Source organism: Cnephaeus nilssonii (assembly GCF_951640355.1).
Source record: "Cnephaeus nilssonii genome assembly, chromosome: 5".
Lineage (NCBI taxonomy): Eukaryota > Metazoa > Chordata > Mammalia > Chiroptera > Vespertilionidae > Cnephaeus > Cnephaeus nilssonii.
This window is the reverse complement of record NC_137076.1, coordinates 6,566,061-6,591,282: the sequence shown is the minus strand read 5'-3', so window position 1 is coordinate 6,591,282 and position 25,222 is coordinate 6,566,061. Positions and strand designations below refer to the sequence as shown.

The window sequence follows — 25,222 nt, the reverse complement described above, 5'->3', positions numbered from 1 at the left end:
TGCCTCCTGCACACCTCCTACTGGGGATGTGCTACAACCAAGGTACATGCCCTTGACCGGAATCGAATCGGGGACCCCTCAGTCCGCAGGCCGATGCTCTATCTACTGAGCCAAACCGGCCAGGCCAGTGGTCGGCAAACTGCGGCTCGCGAGCCACATGTGGCTTTTTGGCCCCTTGAGTGTGGCTCTTCCACAAAATAACACGTGCGGGCGCGCACATACAGTGCGATTGAAACTTCGTGGCCCATGCGCAGAAGTTGGTTTTCGGCTCTCAAAAGAAATTTCAATCTTTGTACTATTGATATTTGGCTCTGTTGACTAATGAGTTTGCAGACCACTGGGCCAGGCCAATGATTTTTTTTTTTTTTAATGCCACTTTCTAAGACCCAGACGGCCCTGGGAGAAAAGTCTAGATACGTGTAAGTTTTTGCCAAGGGAGAGAAGGCCCCGGGAGGCGTGGCCTAGGCAGTGAGAGGGAAACGTTGGATGGAAGCAAAGGAAGGGCCCACAGGGCTCACAGCCGGTCCTTATCAGCAGCCCCTCCCTGTCCACAATAGGGAGGCCCTCTCCGTGCTGCTCACAGGCAGCGGGACAAACAGACATGCCAACAGCCTCCCAACAGAGCCCAGGCCATGGAGGGAGACCCGCAAGGCCCCTGTGCTCAGCCCGGACCCGAGTGCCTGGCTGCCAGGGGCCTTTGAAGAGCCTTGACCAGGAGCTGACATTTATTTTTGCTATTAACTAAATGTTAAGGGACCCACCTGAACAGGAAAGAGGCACTAAGCCATCTGTCAGCGATTTTAGACAATGACTAATTTTATACGGGGGTGGTGGGATAGGGGGGCTGTGGGGAGGAAGGGAGAATAAGAACAACCAAGTCCAAAGGTCCCGAGTCTGAGAGATGAGCAGACTTGGCCTATGTGGGCAGAGCGCTTAATGGAAAAGCAAGACTGTCCTTTGGGAGGCCTAGAATAGGAGGCAGGAGGGCGGCTGGGGACGTAGACTGTCCTCCCAGAGACCCCTTCCTCACGGACAGGTCACCTGGAGAGCCCAGAGTGACTGCAGTGGGGAGGAACAGAGCTCTGTGCAACAGCTGGAGCGGCTGGCCCCCTGGCATTTGCCTCTGAGCCAGGGATGGCAGCGGCACAGCCTGCACCCCCGAGATTTGCCTGCCATGGTTGCAGGAGGCTCCCAGGTCAAGTGGACAGATCAGGAGGAGGGTTTGGGCCACCTTGCCAACCCAATTCCCTGTGGGAGAGGATACCCACCAGATGAGGGGGCTACAGTGTGTGCAGCCAGGAATGAAAACAGAAGGAGCAGAAAGAGGCCCAGCCAGACGTCCCCCTTCCTCCCAGCAGCATCCAGTCCTGTCCAGCCTGGACCCACCCATGGATTCAGGACCTGCAAAGAAAAGGGATAGGGCATGCAACCAGCTGGGTTGCCAGATAAAATACAGGACACCCAGTTAAATTTGAACTTCAGAAGCATGGAACAGAGTGTGGAATCTCAGAGGGAAGGCATGGGAGGATGGATGGGTGGGAGGTGATTAACCAAAGAACTTGTATGCATATACAAGTATGCATAACCCATGGACACAGACAATAGGGTGGTGAAGGCCTGGAGGGAGAGAGGGCTGGAGGGGGTCAATGCGGGGGGGGGGGGGGGGGGGGAGAAGGGGGACATATGTAATACTTTCAACAATACAGATTTTTTAAAAATACATTTTTTATTCAGAGCATAAGGAATTGAGATAGAAACATCAATGATGAGAGAATCATTGATCCGCTGCCTCCTGCACACCCCCTACTGGGGATCGTAACCTGGGCATGTGCCGTTGAGTGGAATCAAACCCGAGACCCTTCAGTCCGCAGGCCGATGCTCTATCCATTGAGCCAAACTGGCTAGGGCTCAACAAATTTTTTTTTTAATTTGGTGTTGAGCCCTAACTGGTTTGGCTCAGTGGATAGAGCGTCGGCCTGCGCTCAAGGGTCCCAGGTTCGATTCCAATCAAGGGCATGTAACCTTGCTTGTGGGCACATACCCAGTAGGGAGTGTGCAGGAGGCAGCTGATCGATGTTTCTAACTCTCTATCCCTCTCCCTTCCTCTCTGTAAAAAAATCAATAAAATATATATTTTTAAAAATTAATAAAAATTTGGTGTTGAAAACAGTAATAATGTATTATAAGAATGGATCTTTTGATTCCTCAGCCATTAAAAGAAGAGATAAAGTATATAACTTCTGAACCAATTTAGGGAAAATAGAATAGTAGGATAATTTTAACAGAATTCTAATAGAATAATCCTAACCCATCTGAAAGAAGGCAAGAAAAGAGATAACAGAACTTGGGTCAGATGGGGCAGTGAGTAAGATTTAAGCTTAAACATAGCAGAAATTATACATTAAAGGCCTAATGATCCACAGAGTAATAACAAAAATATAACTAGGAAGTCCCTGTATGTTTGGAAATTTAAAAACCCCCACAAACTTCTAAAAATCCTATGGGATCTGTTATTATTTGTGCTTTCTGTTCTTCCTTGTTTTTCACACCAGAGGTTTATCTATTTTAATACTCTTTTTCAAAGTATCAAACAACTTTTGATCATTTCTCCTGTGTTATGTTTTAATTTTTGCTCTCATCTTCATTATCTTGTTCATTTAACATTTAAAAATTAGACAGATCTTTAGTCAACAATAAAGTTTTGTATGAAGATTTACAAAATACTAAGTGCTTTTTAATTATTCTTTAAAATAAGCTTGTGAGACCCTAGCCGATTTGGCTTAGTGCCGTGGTCGGCAAACTGCGGCTTGCGAGCCACATGCGGCTCTTTGGCCCCTTGAGTGTGGCTCTTCCACAAAATACCATGGCCTGGGCGAGTCTATTTTGAAGAAGTGGCATTAGAAGAAGTTTAAGTTTAAAAAATTTGGCTCTCGCCGAAACCGGTTTGGCTCAGTGGATAGAGCATCGGCCTGCAGACTCAAGGGTCCCGGGTTCGATTCCGGTCAAAGGCATGTACCTTGGTTGCGGGGTGTGCAAGAGGCAGCTGATCGATGTTTCTAACTCTCTATCCCTCTCTCTTCCTCTCTGTAAAAAAATCAATAAAATATATATATTTTTAAAAATTTGGCTCTCAAAATAAATTTCAATTGTTGTACTGTTGATATTTGGCTCTGTTGAATAATGTATTTGCCGACCACTGGCTTAGTGGATAGAGCATTGGCCTGTAGACTGAAGGGTCCTGAGTTCGAATCCAGTCAAGGGCACGTACCTTGGTTGTAGGTTCCCCAGCCCTGGTCGGAGTGCGTGCAGGAGGCAACCAATCGATGTTTCTCTCTGTCTCTCCCTCTCCCTTCCATTCTCTCTAAAAAATCAATGGAAAAATATCCTCAAGTGAGAATTAACAACAAAAATAAACTTGTGAGTTGGGTCTTTCTCCTCATTTTCAGATGAAGAAATTACAGGCAGGAAAAGAAATAAATTCATAATTGCATTCACTGAAATACTGACCCTAAGGTTTGCATCTGAGACCAGAGGAACTTCTGCCCTCCTCCCGAGCTTTACCCTGCCCACCTCACGACCTCTATCTTTTGAGACCTTAAGGGACACTCTCCCAAAACAGTCCTCGTTCAGATGGTGGGAGCTTGGCTCTCAGCACCCTTGCCTGCATTAATCTCCAGCACACCTGTTGCCAAGGACTGGGGAGGGAAATGCCAAAAGCACGAGCGGGCAGGCTGCCTAAGCTGGAGAAGCAAGTGGGAAGCAGCTGCACCCCACCCAGCACTCCTGGGTCAACGAAGGGAGATGGAGGCCCCTCCTGCTGACCCCTCTCCAGTCTGACAAAGCAAAGCAAGTTTGTTTAGAAACAATGGATTGCTTGCTCACAAGCAAGGTACTACTGAGTAACCCGATCAAAAAGTTATCTTCTCAAATCTTGTCTCAGGTTGTGTCTGTGTGGGGTGGTCCTTGGAGACTTAGCCTGGCTTCCAGATGGGGCTACTTCCACTGCCCGAGTGTCCAGAGGCTAGTCCTGGGATGGAGGCCACCACAGCGCCAGACTGACCTACCACGCCCACCCACAAACGCTTCTCATCCCCAGCACACTTCCAAGGACTCTAATGAACACCAGCTTCTCCAACCTGCCTTACAACCCACGAGGGCCAACTGCTATCGTCCTTGTGAGACAGATAAGGACACGGCATAAAGACAGGGTTAGTTACTTGTGTAAAGTCACCTGCGAGTGAGTCTTCATTTGAACCCCAGCGGAGAGTCGGTGATCTTGGCACTACACTCTGCCGCCCCTACACAGGGTTCACACCGGCTCCTTCCTGAGCGTAACTGACACTAGGCACGGCCTGAGAAAAACTTCCAAAGCTAAAGGGAAATACTCGGGGAAAATGACTTGGGTTAAAGCACTGTGACCTCCTTCTCTGTGACTCCAGGCTGAGGCCGGGAAAGAGGCCTGGACAACTTCCAGCCCAGGAACCGCCGGGGGCCGGTGCAACCAACTCCTCAAGGTCCCGATGCAGGCAGACTTCAGGCTCCCCTGTCTGTCCTCAGCTAACCCTCATTTTTAATCCCACGAGGAAGAATTCCCTTGAATTGCATGACTGGTCCTCAGTACCCTTTCATACCTAGTCTCTGCAAACAAACCCAGATTAAAATTATTTCTCAAGCTTTCATTTCCACATTCACCAGAAGAAATAGAGAGTGCGTGCCTGTGGAAGGCTTTGCTGTCGATCAAGGTTTCCCTCCCTGCTTTCTTTCCCCTCCCTCCCCTCTCCCCTTCTCCTCTTGTTCCTTTAGTTTTTAATATTTTTATTATTTTTAATCCTCATCCGAGGATATGTTTATTGACTTTAGAGAGGAAGGGAGAGAGATAAACATAGATGTAAGAGAGAAACATCCATCTATTGCCCTGACCAAGGATCAAACTTAAAAAAAAATTTTTTTTATTGATTTTTAGAGAGAGGGAGAGAATGAAACATGGATTGGCTGCCTCCTGGACACCCCCTATCGGGGATCGAGCCCACAACTCAGGCGTGTGTCCTGACCAGAAGTTGAACCAGCAACCTTTCCATGCATCGCTCCACAAACTTTTGGTGTCCTGGACGGTGCTCCAACCCTCGATCCCCCTTTTCATGCCATAAGAACTGAACTCATCCTCTACACTCCTCATCCTCCCCACATCCATGTCATGAGACCCTTAGTAAAGTTTTGGTACGTTTTATTTCTAGGAATGTTATCTTTTCACCTAAATTTCTAATTTAATAGCATAAAATTGTAAAATAATATCAAACTTTAGAAATTCTGTGAGACTTCAAGGGAATGAGTGCTTTATTCAAACTGTTGCAACAAGTAGAGATCTCAGAGAATGTCTACAACCATGAGAACGTGAGGGGCTTTACAGGGTAAATAAACAAAGTAGCAGTGCCCACTGCAATTTTGGTGGGCTTTGGTCAGGTGGATATCACAATCTTACAGAAATGAGTTGTTTCTTTGTGATTTGGCTCATCTTGTTGCATCCTACTCTCGGACTTGACTCAAGGAATTTATTTATTTATTTTATTTTTATATTTTTGACTCAAGGAATTTAGGAGTGGGTTATTCTCTCAGTATTAGCAGGCTAGGCCAATGTATGTCCAAAGGAAAACATTTTACAGTGCTCCATTTTCCCCTTTTATCCAGACTTTAGTTATTTGAGTTCTTTTTTATTAATTTCACTGAGGTTTGTCTTTTCTAACACACACTCACACACACACACACACACACACACACACACACACACACACACACACGGCTTAACTGAGCCTCTGTATTGTATGTTTTTCTATTTCATAATGTCTGCCATTTATTACTTCCTTATTTTAACTTTTTTGGGACTTATTTTGATTGTGGTGCTAGGTTTTCTGATTTTTCTAAAATATCTTTTTAGAAAGTATTTTTTCTTTTACTTGCTTTATTTATCAATGTCTAAAGACTGCTTAAGCAATATCCTACTGGTCTTGATATGTAGTATTTTCATTATTTGTTCAAAATATTTTCTTTTTGGAACTATGATTAAGAAATGTATACCCAGCCACAGTGGCTCTGTGGTTGAGTGTCCACCTATGAACCAGGAGGTCACAATTCAATTTCCGGTCAGGGCACATGCCCAGGTTGTGGGCTTGCTCCCCAGTAGGGGTTGTGCAAGAGGCAGCCAATTAATGATTCTCATCACTGCTATTTCTCTCTCTCTCTTCCTCTCTGAAATAAACAAAAATACATCTACTAAAAAGAAATGTATTTGTAAGTTTCTGAATATAATGGGATGCCCAAGGTATCTTTATTACTAATTTCTAATTATGCAGAGAACATACTCGATAAAATTTCAATTTTATAAAGTTTGAGATTTACTTAATGGGCCAGCATATGGCTCATTTCTTCTCCGAGCTTTAATGAGACATAATTGATATGAAAATCTTTGTGGTCAAATTTTGAAAATGTTTCATATTCTTGAGAAAAAAATATTTATCCTTGATACATTGGTGCAGTGTTCCATAGTTATCAGTTAGATTGCTTGCTAATTACACTGTTCAAATTTGTATCTATAATTTTTATCCTAGTTGTCCTATTAATTAGTGAGAAAGGTGTCAAGTCGACTGTGAATTTTATATTTCTCCTTTGTTTGAATATATCTGCCAACTCTTAAGCTATGTTATTAGGTAGATACTAACTTAAAATTATGTCTTCCCACTGTTTTTCTTTTCTGAACCTTTTGTTTTAATGATTCCCTTTGTCTCTAGGAATGGTTTGTGCCTCAAAGTCTCTATTTGATCTAATATTAGAGCTACACACCCGTTTTTAGATACTATTTGCTTTGAGTATTTTTTTGTTTTGCTTTCCTTTTTTTCCCCAAATATATTTTATTGATTTTTTACAGAGAGGAAGAGAGAGGGATAGAGAGTTAGAAACATCGATGAGAGAGAAACATCGATCAGCTACCTCCTGCTCACCTCCTATTGGGGATGTGCCCGAAAACAAGGTACATGCCCTTGACCGGAATCGAACCTGGATCCTTTCAGTCCGCACTCCGACACTCTATCCACTGAGCCAAACCGGTTAGGTCGTTTTTTTTTTTAAGGCAAGTCTTTTGTATGCAGCATCTAGTGGGGTTTTGTACTTTCGTCCTGTTATGATCAGAATGTTTGTATTTCCCCATCACACGTTGGAATCCTAATGCCAGTGTGATGGTGTTAGAAAGTGAGGCCTTTCAGAAGTGGTTAGGTCAGGAGGGTGGAATCCTCATGAATGGGATTAGTGCTCTTATAAAACCCACCGAACATCTCAGCCCTTTCCACCCTGTGAGGATACAATTAGAAATCTGAAAACTGGAAAAGAGCCCTTATCCAATCATGCTGATCTCCAACCACTCTGATCACGGGCTTACTCCCAGCCTCTGGAACTGTGAGAAACACATTGTTTGTTTGTTGTTTATAAGCCACCCAGTCTGTGGTATTTTAGTAGAGCAGACTAACAGACTAAGACATTGACTGACCATCTTTATCATTTAATGAAATTAAATAGAGTATAAATACTGGTATGTTTGACTTAAGATATACCACCTTTTTGGTTTATTTCTTTGTTCCACCCATTTTTTCTTTTATTTGCTTTATTTTTAAAAATCCATTTTTAATCTACTAGTATTGAAATTATATATTCTATTTTATTATTTCCCTGGACTTTACAATATGCATGAGATTAACCAAACCTTTACCCTTATAATACAATCCTTTTTTCTTTTGACTTATATGTTATTGTTGTCTGGTATTCTAAGTCTCTTATTTTCACAACTCCAGATTTTTATTGTTTTATATAAAACATTCATTTACATTTGCCAACATAGTCTTTATTCTCTTTGCTCATCTCTTTTTATATCTCAGACCCCATCTGGGATCACTGTCCTTCTGTATCACAACGGATTCTTTAGAATTTTCTTTATTGGTGGATAATAAAACAAATCATTTGAATTAAAATGTGCTTATTTGTATCCTCATTCTTGAAATATATTTCCACTGGGTATAAAATTCTAGGTTGACAATTATTTTCTATCTTTATGCTGATGTTTTCACTCCACTCTTTTGGCTCCCATTGTTGCTGCTGAGAAGTCTATTTTTCCTTTAAAGGGATTTTGTGTGTTTAGCTGTTAACTTTTTTCTCTTGGATTTTCTGCAGTTACAATATGATGTGTGTAGGTGTGACTTTCATAAAGTTATCTTCCTTTGTATTCTTTGGGCTTTTAAATCTGTAGGCTTATATTTTTTTCATCAGCTCTGGAAAATTCTCAGCCCCATTCTCTTTGCTCCTTTTATTGTGTCCTTGCCTTCTATGATTAAACATACATCAAACTTCTTTTCTATCTCCATGCTGCATTCTGGATTTCTTCACCAATATCTTTCATGTTTTCACCAATTCTTTTGTTCCTGTCACAAACTGTTGCCAAATACATCTTCAAATATTTTGAGGACAGTTCCTCCCCCGACCCAAATGGAACCAATAATTCAGTATGTGAAGTCTATGTATGTCCTTTTCACCTGGCTTTCAGTTATGTTGCCTTTTTTTTCCTTATGTACCTGATTATCTTGAATTGTCCCTGAAAAAAATATCTATAAGGGTTACTTGAGGTTGAAATTGAAGGAGTCTTATCCCAAAGTTTTGTGTTGCTTCTACCAGGTGTGTTTATCTAGTAGGGTTGGCCAATGACCCCGGGCATTAGGGATGTTTTTTCCCTTACGTTTTCTTCTCTTGCTTTGCTCAGTAATAGCACCGCTATCTCTACAGTCCCAAGGGCTGGGGATGGGTTTAGACCTGGTTTACCTTATCCTGAGGATAAAGCCCTTTGGGAAGCTAGTTTAACTTTGGAAAGGTCTCCTGTAAGATTCATCACCTCAGGTGGACCTGGCCCTGACCTTCTGTGTCTCCGGGTGACTGAAGTGGTGCTCAACTGTGTAGCATCAGTAAACAGTTTAGAGAATAAGCTGCTTTGGAGTTCCCCTCTCTGATGACAGGATCCCATTTTCAAACTGTGCTGCTTATTTAAACTACACTGTCTTCTCACTCTCAATGCTCTTGAAGCAGGAGGCATCTCAACTACATTTTAGTCTTTTTTTTAGCTTAGATGGGAAGTTAACACAAATAAACTAGCCCATCTTTACCAGAAAGCATTGCCCCACCTTTTTAATGTTTTTCTTTTCTAGACTTTGAGGTTTTCCAGGCGAGATTTTTAGCTTTATATTGTTTATTTCTATCATTCTAGTGCCCGTCCATGACAATTTATCATAATGTCATAAAATCTACATTTAAACAGCATTTTGACCCTCTTCCATGCAAATCTCCCATCTCCTAATTTACCTACTATTGTCCAAGATTTCCATTCTACTTTAAGCCTTGAATTAAAGTTTTAGACACTGCTTTTTTTTAAGTGTTTTGATTTACCTACATATGTTGGAAATTTTACTTTTCTTCTCATATATCAGAATTTCTCTCTGAAAAGAGGTGGGAGATGGTAGTCCCTAAACCAGCTCAAGTCCTAAGAGCCTGAACAGATGCAGTCAAACCACCTCTGCACCAGTCTGCCTGGAATGGGTGGAGACCCAAAGACCCCTTCTTGTCTAGGATCATCCTGAGCTGCACGTATCTATCCTTAGATAGGCTCAAGGCCAAGAGGCCCCAGGACCCACTTCTTGTGGATGAGTCAATGGAGGTCTCGTAGTAATGTGTCCCAGTGCTCAGTAGGCAAGGGCTCTCAGAATTCCCATTTGAGTGGTGCCTCTCCTGAAAGCAGGCAGTGCCTTATGGGGGCCTCCAGCCACTGGCACACTGACAGCCCTGGCTACACAGAAACCTCAGGTAACCCAGTGATCTAAAACCATACTGGTTTTATCTTCAGTAAATGAAGATGAACCAGTGACTCCTCAAAATTGATACTCTATGGCCTCCCTTCTTTCTGACCACTGGGCGCAGCCCTGCTAGAGACTGGCCACTCTGAAGGATGTGAGCTTTTCTGATGATGCCTTTCATCAGGCCAACCCATTTACCAATCCTCCCACTTTATAAAAAATAAAATTAAACTGTCTGGCCCAAATAGCAATGGTGCTCACTTTCTTCTGAACGCTGCATTTTAGTTCAGCATCCATTGGGATAGCTTTGCTTATGGACTTTCTCTTTATATATCCTTTATTTACTACTCCTGCCCAGTGCCTAGGACAGTGGACTGTGCCTAGCACATCCTCAACAAGAATTTGCTGATTAACCCAAGCCTATGGAATCATGTTTGCCAGTATTGCATGTGGAGAGGACAAAGAGCAAGTGTGGTAGTGACATTCCTAAGTGAGAGTTGAGTGACAGAAATGCTTTATCTATCCCTTTATCTATCCCTTTCCTAGTTCCATCTCAAACCCCACCCCCCCCCGTCAAAATTTACGATGAAGGTTTGGACACAAAGTGAAAAAATTATACCCCTGGAGAGAGGCATGTAAACTTTGTGGCTAGATACATGAAGTCCTAGAGAGAGCAGGGACATTATCTGGCTAGAGATTTTTCTCTTGTAAAAGAGTGAATTTTGGAACCAGAGAGACCTGACAGGGAATTCAGCCTCTATAGATTGGCCCCACACAGACTATTCTTGGACAGGTTACTTAACTCTCAGAAGACTCTCATTTCACCCTTTGAGTTACCTAGTTAACAGCTTCATACAAAGTTAATATTTTGTTAAATTTTATCAGTTCCTAACAGAACTGTTTGTGTGGTGACTACCATTAAGAGCTTGCCCATTCCCAGGAGTTATGATCCAGCACCAGTATGTGAGGTTCAATCCACTTTGCACTTCTCCTGGTGGAGGTACCACCTAACTTCTAGTGAGACCTGAGCTGCTAGCCCTGGGGGATGAGCCCCTGCTGCCCTCCGAGGTTTGTATCTGGCATAACGTACCCCACAAAGATGTGACACAAATGGCTTTCCCTGCATACTGCTCCATCTGAAGTCCAGGCACAGCCTGTTTACTTTTGAGGAATTTCTTTATTGGAGTTCCACCTTACCTTGCCACAATTATCTGTCTCTTCATGGCCAAGAGAGAGTAAGCCCTGAACAACATATTCATAATATTTTACAAAAGACAATAGACACATGTAGTGCATGAAAGCTTTACAATAACAATCCAAAACAATCATTTTACAAGATTAAGAAGCATAAATTTCCTATGCCCTGATTATTAGTACTTACTTAGTTTTTTCACTTCTACAATAAAATGCCCTCCTTCTCAGCATTCCTATTCATAGGAATCCCTGAATCAATTCTTTTTGTGCAAATTCATAATGAAGATGTGTTCTGTTAGTTCCTGAATGTGCTGTATTTCTCTCCATGGCAGAACCTTTTATTTGTAGGTTTTCACTCACTACCACATTTATCATTCATTGAGGTTTACTTGAATTTTAAAAAAACCTTTCACCCACTCAACTAGTGTATCATATTATAATAGCATAATCCAACCAACCTGCCTTTTTTTTAAAAGAGGTTCTCTCTTATCTTACACTTTTTACTTTCCCCACAAAATTCAAATTTTATTTCAGAATTTGTCATCACCTCCTTCCCAAACCATTCAATTATATTAACTTTTTATTTCATGATCACTACTATTAAATTTATATTCCCTGAAGCCTCTCTCTCCCTGAATTTGCCTGTTGGAGGACCTTCTTGGGATTTTTCCACTGACCAATCTATAATTGGGACTCAAAGCTATACCCGAATGTCCCACATTGAGATTTACAGAATTTACCTAAATATGAGCTCTCTAATGGTGACTGTGTGACTTCTAATTGAAACCCTTTCCTCATGCGTTTGTCTGTCCAGAAATGTCTGCTTATTTTGAAGGTTTTATTTGAACATTCTATCATTTTGATAGGTTTTATCCCCAGTATGAAACATAGGACTCAACTACCTTGACATTGGAGGCTTCCTTGCTGGCTATGACTGAAACATAGAAAAGATTACTCATGGTTTCGTTTATACTATGTAAATTATAAGCCATGAACAAGGACCTCAGATATTCTTACATTCATAAGATTTTTCTTCCATTTGAGTTGAGACTCAGTAAGCTTTGCCTCCTACAGAGACAAGCTCATCCTGGTCCCATCCAGAACATTCCCACCCTCATGAGTTCTCTTTTGTGATGTGCCACTGTAACTTCCCACATTTGGCACATTTAAATATTCTTCTCCTGTATGGATTCTTTTATGCTTGGTTAGATCTGATCTGATATTAAAAGCCTTCCCACACTCACTACACTTGAATGGCTTCTTTCCAGTGTGGATCCTTTTGTGTTGGTCAAGGACTGATCTATAATTAAATGATTTACCACATTCACAATTATAGGGCTGCTGCCCACGATGGATGCTTTTATGATTGATAAGACTCGAGTGTGAGATGTATGCCTTCCCACACTCATCACATCCATAGGGTTTCTCGCCTGTGTGGATCCTTTTATGTACTGTGAGACCTGAACTGTTCCGGAATGCCTTTCCACAACCATCACATACATAGGGTTTCTCCCCTGTGTGGATCCTTTTGTGTTGAGAAAGAAGTGAGCTGTAACTAAAAGATTTCCCACACTCAACACATTTGAAGGGTTTCTCCCCAAGATGAACTCTTTTATGGCTTATAAGAGTTCTGCTTGAGAAAAAAGCTTTTCCACATTCATCACATGTATAGGGTGTCTTGCCAGGGTGGGTACTTTTATGGTTAATAAGGCTTGAGTGTGAGATGTAGGCTTTTCCACACACATCACATTCATAGGGTTTCTCCCCAGTATGAATTCTTTTATGCACCTTAAGGCTTGAGTTGTTTCTGAAGACTTTCTCACACCTGTCGCATTCATAGGGCTTTTCTCTAGTGTGAACCCTTTTGTGTTGAGAAAGGAGTGAGGTGTAATTAAAAGATTTCTCACACACATCACATTTGTAGGGCTTCTCCCCAAGATGAATTTTTTTGTGGTTTATAAGGGTTCGGTATGTGATAAAGGCCTTTTCACACTCCTCACACTTATAGGGCTTTTCCCCAGGGTGTACACTTTTATGATTTATAAGGCTTGAGAGTGATATGTAGGCTTTCCCACATTCTTCACATTTGTAAGGTCTCTCCCCAGTATGGATCCGTTTATGTACTTTAAGACCTGAATTATTTCTGAAGGCTTTTCCACACTCATCACACCCAAAAGGTTTCTCCCTCGTATGAATCCTTTTATGTTGCTCAAGAGCAGAGCTATAATTGAAAGATTTCTCACAATAGCTACATTTATAGGGCTTCTCCCCAAGATGGATTCCTTTGTGGTTTTTAAGGCTAGAACGTGAGATATAGGCTTTCCCACACACATCACACTTGTATGGTTTTTCCCCAGTGTGGAGCCTCCTGTGGACTTTGAGGCCTGAATTGTTTCTGAAGGTTTTGCCACACACATCACATACATAAGGTCTCTCTCCAGTGTGAATAGTCTTATGTTGAAGAAGAAGTGAGTTATAGCTGAAAGATTTTCCACACTCCTTACATTCATGAGCTTTCTTCCCAGGGTGAATGCTTTTATGGACTGCAAGGCCTGAGCTATAACTGAACGCTTTGCCACAGACATCACACTTGTAAGGTTTCTCTCCCGTGTGGATTCTTTTATGTACAATAAGGCCCGAGCTATTTCTGAAGGCCTTCCCACATTCATCACATTCATAAGGTTTTTCTCCAGTGTGGATGACTTTATGCTGAATGAGGAGAGAGCTATAATTAAATGATTTCTCACACTCATCACATTTGTAAGGTTTATCTCCAAAGTGGATGCTTTTATGGTTTAGGAGTGTCCTGCAAGTAATGAAGGCCTTCCCACACTCATCACATTCATAGGGCTTTTCACCTGTGTGGATCCTTTTGTGAACCCTGAGGCCAGAGCTATTACTAAAAGTCTTCCCACAGATGTCGCATTCATAAGGCTTCTCCCCTGTGTGGATTCTTTTGTGGACTCTGAGACCAGAGCTGTTCCTGAAGGCTTTTCCACACTCGCCACATTCATAGGGCTTCTCCCCAGTGTGGATCCTCTTATGCTGGTCTAAAACAGAGCTATAATTGAAAGATTTTCCACACTCATCACATTTACAGTTCTTCTCCCCAGAATGGGTGCTTTTATGGTTTATAAGACTGGAATAGGACATGTAGGCTTTCCCACATTCCTCACATTTATACGGCTTCTCCCCAGTATGGATCCGTTTGTGGACTCGAAGGCTTGAACTGCTCCGGAAAGTCCCTCCACAGTCTTCACACTCATAGCGTTTTTCCCCAGTGTGCATAATTTTATGTTGAATAAGGCGGGAATTATATTTGAAGAATTTCCCACACTCATCACATTTATGGGATTTCCTAAAAGCACTGGTTTCCTGCTTCAGATGGGGATGAGAATTTCCATTGATGTTCTCCACACATTTGCCTTGTTCACTGCTTCTCTGTTCTATAGGGATGGTCTGGTGTGTAACATGCCTTGAGCTCAGAGGTAAGTTTTTCTCAGATGCCTTGTCTTTCTGTTCTGTATTTATATTTGCTGTGTTCTTGGCTTTTCCAATCTTTTCCCTGATGCCACTTTTGTCTTCCATCATTCTTTTTCCCTCAGGCTTTTCCAATTGGTTCTCTACCTTGCTATCCCAATCACAAGTTTCACCAACCTTAGATTCCTGCATATGATCCTTGTGAAGACCTTCCACTTTTAGCCACAGAGATTCTGCATTTCCAACATTTTCACACTTTTCAGTTGATTCCTCATCCTCAGTGCCCCTCGTCTTGAAATGTGACACTAAATCAAGAAAATGAAAATACTTATTCACTTTGTTTAGAAGAAACTGGAAGAATTACATCCAAATTCACTCATTCACTCAAGTGTTTAATGACTACATACTGTGTGGTAGCTACCATTTTTTAACTGCTGGGATACAATTGTGGACATGCCAAAATTTCTGCTGTTGTAGGGCTAATGTTGAAATGCTGGAGCCATGGATTTTCAATAAATCAGAGAGCTTTTCTATTCTTGCATAACATCTTAGCATAGGAGTGGGGATGGTCCAGCCCACAGGCCATGTAAGGCCCAGAAATCATTTGGTCTGGCCCTCTCAAGGCATTAGGGATGAGTTAATTAAATGTTTGACTAAATATAGCAAGCTAATTTTTAAGTTGATAATTCTGTATGGCCCACAAATGATGTTAAAAATATCCAAATGATACTTGGCAGAAAAAAAGGTTCCCCACCCCTGGTGAGGGTAAGTTAAAATGGGTTGAAATGATGTACAAAACTGGGGGCAACATTGATCAATTTTTTAAAAATGACACCAAGTCATGGAAAAACAAACAGAGGGTAGAAGAAATCTCTAAAGAAGAGGAGACAGATTAATAAGACAAAAGTTAAGAAGACATAATCAGTAGAAGACAGGCAAAACTAAAGAAGAGGAGAAATTGGTAAATGGAAGTCTTAGGGAGATGGTTATAAAATCATGAGAGATACATGTTAGAGAGGATACAGAAAACAAGCCTGTTGGTTTGGCCTCCTGGACTTCCCCTCCAAGGAAAACTCTGACCCTGGAAAATGGCCAGTTAGGGTAGCCAGGGAGGAACTCTACATGGAAGAGGACACTCTGTCCTGCCAGGCAAAAAGACTTTCACTCCTACTTTATAAAGAGACTAAATACAGTCAGAGAATATAAAAAAGCAAAAACACAAACCATTAGGCAAAGAACATCATTCTGCCTGGGTTCAAATACCTAGCTGTGTGTCTTTGAGAAAGTTATTTAATCTCTTTGTGCCACAGTGTCCTCATTGGTGAATATTAAATTAGAACATATGTAAAGTGTTGAGAATAATGTCTATCACTTGGTGAAGTGCCATATGCTATTATTACTTATTTTGATATTTATTTAATGTCAGGTCATTAGATCGTATTTGGAACCTGAAGATAAAGCACAGGACTCGGGAAAGGTAAATTCCTTTCCAAAGTTTAGGAGCCAGACAGTGTAACTTTGTCCTTGTGAAGGTACTCTACACATAGCTGGCACTCCATCAGTATCCACCTACTGACAAACTGACGCCTAAGAAACAGTTCTAAGTTCCTTATCCCACAACCTTAGACAATTAAACATTTGTGATCAGACTTGGTTAAAATATGGATCTCTCCTCTTACCCTGGGTATCAGACTCTTGGGTCAGTACTCTGGACTTCTTGTCAATCCTACTAAGAAACTCTATCCTCCTATATAATAAAGAGGTAATATGCAAATTGACCCTCACACAAGATGGCCACCCCATGTGGACACAAGATGGCCACCACAAGATGGCTGGCAGGGGAGGGCAGCTGTGGGCGATCGGGCCAGCAGGGGAGGACAGTTGGGGGGGGGGGACCCAGGCTTGCAGGGGAGGGCAGTTGGGGGAGGACCAGGCCTGCAGGGGAGGGCAGTTGGGGGAACCAGGCCTGCAGGGGAGGGCAGTTGGGGGAGACCAGACCAGCAGGGGAGGGTAGTTGGGGGGACCAGGCCAGCAGGGGAGGGCAGTTGGGGGGGAACAGGCTGGCAGGGGAAGGCAGTTAGGGGCAACCAGGTGGCAGGAGAGGGCAGTTAGGGGCAACCAGGCTGGCAGGGGAGGGCAGTTGGGGGGGGGAACCAGGCCTGCAGGGGAGGGCAGTTAGGGGCAATAGGCCGGCAGGGGAGCAGGCAGGGGCAATCGGGCTGGCAGGGGAGGGCAGTTAGGGGCAACCAGGCTGGCAGTCAGGTGAGCAGTTGAGAGACAGCAGTCCTGGATTGTGAGAGGGATGTCCCAGATTGGAGAGGGTACAAGCTGGGCTGAGGGACACCTCCCCCCCATGCATGAATTTCGTGCACCGGGCCTCTAGTATATAAACATAAGGAGGAAGCAGGGGCAATAAAAGTGGACATGTATAAAGAATGACACTTATGATCCAACTTATGCTTATGTGACTGTAATGGTGAACTCAATTAAAATTAACAGAAAAGGAAAAGAAGCTAGGAACTCAGAATATCACTAAAGTAATTTAACCCTTTGCACTCACTTGCTTTTTTCTTGATTCCTTTATTCTAATGCTAACCATGTCCAGTCACACTCGACATCCGAGTGCAAAAGGTTAAAGAAAAAACATCACTCAGCAGACAGTAAACCAAAGGTGGTTCAGCTGAGAAAGCTTCACAAAATGACACATATTTGGTAAAAACCTTCAGAGGCTCCTGAGAAATGGTGGCACAGCCTAGTTGCTTGCTCTATCCTATGTAATAAAGAGGGAATATGCTAATTGACCCTCACGCCGTTGCAAATATGGCAGCACCTACAGCCAACAAGGAGGGAATATGCTAATTGACTGTCCCACCATCAAAGATGGCAGCGCCCACAGCCAATAAGGAGGGAATATGCTAATTGACTGCCACGCCCTCAAATATGGCGGTGCTCACAGCCACAAGATGGCGGCACCCAGTCCCCTCAACCCCCATCCGCCCAGGGCCAGCCCAAGGCGCAGGCAAGCCTCAGATGGCGACTGCCCAGCCTCCCAGGGCCACCCGAGGCTCAGATAACCAGGGCCGGCTGAGGCTTGCGCTGCCACAGTGGCAGCGGCAGAGGTGTGATGGGGCATCTCCTTCCCAATTGCCGGGTTGGCTCCCACCCCTGAGGGCTCCCGGACTGTGAGAGGGAGCAGGCCGGGCTGAGGGACCCCTCCTCCAGTGCATGAATTTTCATGCACCGAGCCTCTAGTTTCTTTATACTTTGGGCAGAACAATTCATGTCACTGGGTGAGCAGGGAAATTCCAGAATCATCAGCACCAACACACCTTTGAGCTGTGCTCTGAATCCTGCCTGCACATACATCAGGGACTCTGCTCTATCCATTCCTTTTGGCCTTTATGTTTCTACAGGCATAAAACCAAATCCCCTAAAATAAACACACAAAAATTGCTAGAGAAAAAAACAGAAAAGGAAGAGCCCTGAGGGGAACTAGCCATACTAGATATTAAACATATATCACAGCCCTAGCTGCTTTGGCTCAGTGTATAGAGCAGTGATGGCGAACCTATGACACGCGTGTCAGCACTGACACGCGTAGCCATTTCTGATGACAAGCAGCCTCAGCAGCCGCATGCCGAGGATGAAACATTTGCTGCTCCTGAGGATGAAACATTTGTGAAATAATGTTTTTTCCTCAAAGTGACACACTACCCGAGTTTTGCTCAGTTTTTTGGCGAAGTTTGACACACCAAGTTCAAAAGGTTGCCCATCACTGGTATAGAGTGTCGGCCTGTGGACTGAAGGGTCCCAGCTTCAATTCTGATCAAGGGCACATGCCAGGGTTGCAGACTCGGCAGTGTGGCTTAGTGGTTGAGCGTCAACCCATAAACCAGGAGGTCACAGTTTGACTCCCATTTGGGGGCATTCAGGAGGCAGCCAATCAATGATTCTCTCTCATCATTGATGTTTCTCTCTCTCTCTACCCCTCTCCCTTCTGCTATGCAATCAATAAAGATATATTAAAAAACAAAAAATAAATAAAAATAAAGTGTGTGCCACATAGGCTCTATAACCAAAACAGCAAGGTACTGCTTCAGCTGACAAATGGAATAAAATAGAAAGTCCAGAAATAGCCCTAATTACATAATGAAATAAAATATATGATAGCCTAACTGGTTTGGCTCAGTGAATAGAGCGTTGGCCTGTAGACTGAAAGGTCCCAGGTTCGATTCCGGTCAAGGGCATGTACCTTGGTTGTGGGCACATCCCCAGTAAGGGGTGTGCAGGAGACAACTGATTGGTGTTTCTCTCTCATTGATGTTTCTAACTCTCTATCCTTCTCCCTTCCTCTCTGTAAAAAATCAATAAAATATATTTAAAAAATAAAATAAAATATATGATAAAGACAATATATCAAATTAGTGGGGGAAAGATGGCCTTTTGATTAGTGTTAGAGCAACTATAAGGCCATTTGGAAAAATATAAAATTAGATCCATTGTTTACATCATACACAGGAATAAACTCCAAATGGAGAGAGCTGTAAATATAAAAAAGTAACACTACAAAAATACTAGAATAAAATATGGGTGATTGCTTCTATAACCTGGGTATAGAGAAAGCTTTCTTATTTAAAATATATTTGTTATTGATTTCAAAGAGGAAGGGAGAGGGAGAGATAGAAACATCAATGATGAGAGAGAATCACTGATCGGCTGCCTCCTACATGGCCCCATCGGGGATCGAGCCTGCAACCCAGGCATGTGCTGTGTCTGTGAATCAAACTGTGACCTCCTGGTGCCTAGGTTGCCGGCCAGGTGAGAGCTTTCTAACTATGACCCAGATGCAAAAAAAAAAAAAAAAGACTGATATTTTTGACTGTATAAATATAAACTGCATGTCAAAAATACCATAAGCAAGCCAAAACCGGTTTGGCTCAGTGGACAGAGCGTCAGCCTTCGGACTGAAAGGTCTCAGGTACGATTCCGGTCAAGGGCATGTACCTTGGTTGCGGGCACATCCCCAGTGGGGGGTGTGCAGGAGGCAGCTGATGGATGTTTCTCTCTCATCGATGTTCTAACTCTCTATCCCTCTCCCTTCCTCTCTGTAAAAAGTCAATAAAAATATATTTTAAAAAAAAAATACCATAAGCAAGTCCTAGCCAGTTTGGCTCAGTGGATGGAGCGTCAGCCATGGATTGAAAGGTCCTGGGTTCGATTCTGGTCAAGGGTATGTACCTTGGTTGTAGGCTCCGATCCTTGGCCCTGTTCGGGGCACATGCAGGAGGCAATCAATCAATGTGTCTTTCTCTCTCTCTCTCTCTCTCTCTCTCTCTCTCTCTCTCTGAGGCAATCAATCAATGTGTCTTTCTCTCCCTCTCTCTCTCTCTCTCTCTCTCTCTCCCCCCCCCCCTTCCTTCTACTCTCTCTAAAAATCAATGGAAAAATATCCTCAGATGAGGTTTAACGACAACAACAAATAACATAAGCAAAATCAAGAAATGAATGACAAAGTGGAAGAAAACATTTACAACATACATCATATGTAAAGGCTAATACCCTTAACATATAAAGAATTTTCAAAAGCTGAAGAAAAACAGACTAGAAATCCTACAGAAAAATGGGCAAAAGATCCCAAAGAAATATTAAAATGGCCTTAAATGTGTTTTTAATTTCACTCAATAATAGAGGAAAACAAATAACTAGACTAAAATACTAATTCTCCTGTTAGATTGGCAAATATTCCAAAATTTGACAATCTATTCAGTTGATGAGGCTGTGAGGGAAACAGGCACTCTTATACATGACTGGGAATACAAACTGGCAAAACCTCTGTTGAAGGAAATTTGCCAATCTCAAACACAAGTATGTATGCATTTACACTTCAATCCAAATATCCCATATAGGAATTTATAGTGAAGATATACTTCCAACAATACAAAAGTATATATGCATAGACTTATTCATTGTAGGATTGTTTATAACTACAAAATATGAAAAACTACCTACATATCCACACACAGAAGAGTGGTTAAATAAGCTATGGTGCAAATACAAAACGAACAGAAAACAAAGAATATCTTTATAATTGACCAATAAGGAGCAATTTCAAGGATATATTGTATAGTGATGTTACAGGATTCCAGGGCAGGAGGAATAGAGAAACTGAGACAGGAAAATTAAAAGAAGGCCAAATGGTGTGGGCAATTTGCAGCCAGCTTGTAAATAAGCCATTTCTTCCCCAGCCAAGGACACTTGAAGGCAAATGGTTAAAAACCTAACGAAAGAATGCAGAAAGAAAGGGACAAAGAGGAAGGGAAAAAAAGAGGCTATTTTACTCCCAAAGCAGAAAAGCCAGCAGTCTTAGGCTTGGCAAGATGAAGTTGCCAGGTGCTTCTCATGAATTCTGGGAAGGCCACAACAAAGTAAAAAGGGGCCTTGAGAATTACTCTGTACCAAAATATTCAGAAGAAATTTGAGACCTATAGACAGACGGCTATATAACACCTTGGACCCCCACCCACTCGCTCTTCAGATGAGCGGAGAGCCTCTCTGCACTTCATAAGCCAGATTAATAGGTTTGCTTGCTTTGCTTCTTAATAAAGCTGCATGCTTTAATAAACTGGCTTTTCACATGCAATGATCTCTTGTATAAATTCACTTATATGAGAAAAGGATCAAAGTTGGGGACAGCCTTCTCCCACTGACTGAAGGGGGTGTCTGGTAATAACTCTCTAGTGTCTGTGAGAAGTGCCTCTAACAGTAAAAAAGCATATATGTTAGCGTTTTGTTTAAGAAAAATAAGAAAACAAGCACGTATCTGTTGGTTTGTTGTTTTTTACAGTAATGACAGAAGCCAGAAAACAATAAAGCCATTACCTCTAAGGGGTGGAGAGGGTGGAATAGAGCAGAAGGGATAGGGGAGGAAAACACTCCATACACAGCTTTTTGTATAGTTTTTACTTAAATTATTTATTTATTTATTTACTATTTATTTTTGGTTAATTCTCACCTGAGGATATTTTTCCATGATTTTTAGAGAGAGTGGAAGGGAGAGGGAGAGACAGAAAGAGAGAGAATCATCAATGTGAGAGAAACACATTGATTGGCTGCCTCCACATGCGTTCCCTGACTGAGGATTGAGCCTGCAACTGAGGTACGTGCCCTTGACCGGAATAGAACCCAGGACCCTTCAGTCCATGAGCCAATGCTCTACCCATTGAGCCAAACCAGCTAGGGCAATTTCAACTTCAGACTTGTTAAATTGAAGGAATTCTAATGCTTCTTATAGGGAGGACCCCCAGAAAATGACTGACTTAATTACATTCATTTTTGCTACCCATCATCCTAATTGGGGAGATATCCAGGCTCTCTTGAATATCTTGCAAACAGCAGATATTAGTAATAGATAAGGCTACAGAGGAAGCCTACTGACTCCAAATGGGACTCCAAACCCGGCAGGGACTAAGCCTCTCATTGAGCCAGACTGGGACCAAATAATAGAGGCCTGGTATATTTGGAGCATTAGAAAAGATGCATACTAGAAGTTTGAGAAAGGTTTCAATATTATACAGGATGTATAACAAAAGCCTAATGAAGACCTCCCTGAGTTTTTAGAGCCTCTATCAGGCTTACCACAAGTACAGAGATGTAAATCCCCAGGATGCTGAAAATTCTCGAATGGTTAACGTCACTTTTATTGGACAGAAAGCCCTGGACATTAGGAGAAAGCTCAAGCGGATAGATGGAGTTCTAGGAATGAATCAGTCACAACTGGTGGATATAGCCTTTGAGGCATTCCATGGAGGAGAAGCTAAAAAGCAAAAGCAAGTGCTGGTTTTCCTAGAAATTGTCCAGGGAAATCAGAAAAGAAATCAGTGGCAGGGAGGAAGGCAAGTAGACCACTGGGCTCCAACCAATGCACTTCTTGTAGGGAAGGACATTGAAAAAGGACTGTCCAAAGAAAGAAGAAAAGAATGCTCCTAGAAAGGGAAAGGGGAATGATCCCCAATGGATGATGGTTGCACGCAAAAGAGACTCGGATGAGGAACGAGGAGGCCCAGGAGCTCCTTTAGATACCTCCCCACCTGTTATCATTTCCTCACAGGAGCTCTGGGTACAACTGACAGAGGGGAACGACCTGACTTTCTTCTAGACATAGGGCAACTTAGTCTTAAATTCTAAACTAACAAAAAAAGGTCCAGCTACCACTGCAGTTACTGACAGCAGACCTTCCTTAAGCCTCTTGAATGTCAACTCGGAGATCTGAAGTTGTCACATAACTTCCTTTACATGCCAGACTGCCCCATTCCTTTACTGGGGCAGGACCTGCTCTGCAAACTCCATGCCCAAGTGACTTTTTCTCCTGAAAAGCAACAGTTCCACCCGAGCATGCTCTCAGATTGCAGATGTTCCTTGTGGAAGCCAAGGGACCTGAAAAGGAGCTATTCCCTCAGATCTACAAGCAAGTAAGTAAGATTTTATGGGCAGACAGAACCCAGGGGCAGGCAGTTAATGTTCCACCAGTAGTTAAAAAACTCAAAGACAAGGCTTCAGTGCCACACAAGAAACAATAACCCTTAAAGAAGGAAATCTTAGAGGGGCTACAACCCATTTTGCAAAAGTCTTTAAAATTTGTTATTGAGTTGGCCTTGCAGGTGACCATATTACTCCCATTCTGCCTGTAAAAAGCTGAATTTAAGTGAATATTGTTTAGTCCAAGATCTCCAGGCCATTAATAAAGTTACCCAGGACATCCATGCAACTGTTCCTAACCCCTAATTTTGCTGAAGGGTGTGCCTGAGGACAGCACATGATTTACCATTTGAAGAATACTTTCTCTTTTGTATTCCAATGGATGAGCAGGCACAGCTACTATTTGCATTTGAATGGCAGGACCTCTCAATATTGTTGGGACGGTGTTGCCCCAAGGTTTCAAAAACTCCCCATAAGAAAATTATTGGCCTAAGAAACCTCCAATTAGACTCTGGGATACTCTTGCAATATGTTGATGACATTTGACCACCACACACCCTTATTTGAAGGGGCCAGAGATTGGTTCAGTTCTCTTCTCTTGAATACTGCAAAGTTTCATTCTATCCTATGGGAATTAGCAAAGCTTGAGCTGACTATACTTCTACTAACCCTTCTATTGTACTCAGGAATAAAATTAGTATAAGCCTGTATTATACCTATAGGAAAATGTATGTCTTCCTGAATACTAATCCTTAAGCAGCTACCTACCTTTAATCCTCAAAGGTTTGCCTTACAGCAGGTACATTTCTTCCATCAGATATTAGAACCTGTCAACCTGATGCCATAGATATGGAGTAAAAATTGACAGTGGAGAGCTACTACCTCCAAGCTAACCTTGAAATCCTGGCAAAAGTTAACTAACAACAAAGCAGGAATTTATGTGCTTGAGAAATTATATATTTTTGCTTAAGTGTCTTGGCAGAGCACACTGTTCCTGTTTCCAGCCACAACCAGATGTGCAAATTCACCCACTTCAGCCAACCACAGGAGCCTAACTAGTATCAGGAACAGGATGAACAAGTTGCACATCCACAGAAAAATCTTTCCTGCCACACCTCTCAACTTCAATGTCCCTTTTGCCCTATATAATTAGCTGCCTTGACAATAGCTATTAAGATGGTTTTGAGGAGTCCTCATCTTCTCAAATAGCCTGACCTTGACACTTTCCTTCCAACCAGCACCTGTCTCACGAGTTTGCTTTTGTTGCAGCAAGCAGCTGAACTTGGGATCAGTTTCAAGGAGATGCTAAAAAAAAAAAAAAGAAAATATGGAAGGAACCAAGATGGTGGCAAAGTTAAACAACTAAACTGCCGCTGCGCACAACAATTTCAAAAATACAACTAAAAGACAAAGCGTCTACCACCCAGAACCACAGGAAAGCTGGCTGAATGGTAGATTTACAACTAAGAAGGAAAAAGAAAGAACAAACGCGGAAGGGCTGAGGTACGGAGGCGTGTAAATCGGGCTGCTTGGCGGGCGATGGGACGCGCGGCTTTTTTTCCAACCCGAAGGGAGATAAGCTCCCGATCACTCTGAAATCCAGTTTCTGGGGACACGCGGGGGACCCAGACGCCTACGGGGAGAAGCTGGACTCTCGGCCATCGTGTCGGAAAGTGAGAGTGACTTTCTTGCAGAGGTGCGCCCAGCAATCAGTGTTTACTGCGTTGGAGCACGGGACGCAGGGACTTGGAAACGGGAAAGGCAGAAAAGGCAGACTAGCAGCCATTGCTGTTTGCCACGCCCTAGCCTAGTGACACCCTGAGACCCCGTCCCGCCCTGAGACCCGCCCCGCACATTCTACAAACCCGCCCAGGCTCCAAACAGCAGCTTTTGCATATAAATGGCCTGCCCTGTGGCAGCTTAACCAAATAAACTGAAGCTCCAGTCAGACTGCTCCAAAACCACTCAAGCAAAGAGGAGAAAACTGCAGTTTTTGCTGTAATTCCTGCTGAGTGGCCTCAGACAGTAGCTGACCTGCACCCCATTGGAGATCCAGACACTAGTGTATCTAGTGGTCGGTGTGAGATGACACCAGATTTCAACCACTCGCATAAGGGACACATTCAAGAGGCAGACTCAGTGAGCACCAAAGCCCTACTGCAACAAGTCCCGGCCCATAAACGTGTCTCCTGCACAGC

General features: G+C 42.8%; 1 protein-coding gene and 1 pseudogene across 2 annotated transcripts in view; one reads left to right on the top strand and one right to left on the bottom strand.

Moving 5' to 3' along the window:
- LOC307100408 (glyceraldehyde-3-phosphate dehydrogenase-like) overlaps positions 1 to 25,222 on the top strand; it is a 1,087,365-nt pseudogene that overhangs the window by 1,011,022 nt on the left and 51,121 nt on the right. The window lies entirely within an intron of this gene.
- The window catches only part of ZFP62 (ZFP62 zinc finger protein), a 28,106-nt gene continuing 9,882 nt past the window's right edge, over positions 6,999 to 25,222 (bottom strand). The window contains exon 2 of the mRNA XM_079772765.1: positions 6,999 to 14,854. Within this exon, the coding sequence (XP_079628891.1) occupies positions 12,138 to 14,741 (2,604 nt within the window). The 5' untranslated portion in view covers positions 14,742 to 14,854 and the 3' untranslated portion in view covers positions 6,999 to 12,137. The remainder of the gene's footprint in view (positions 14,855 to 25,222) is intronic.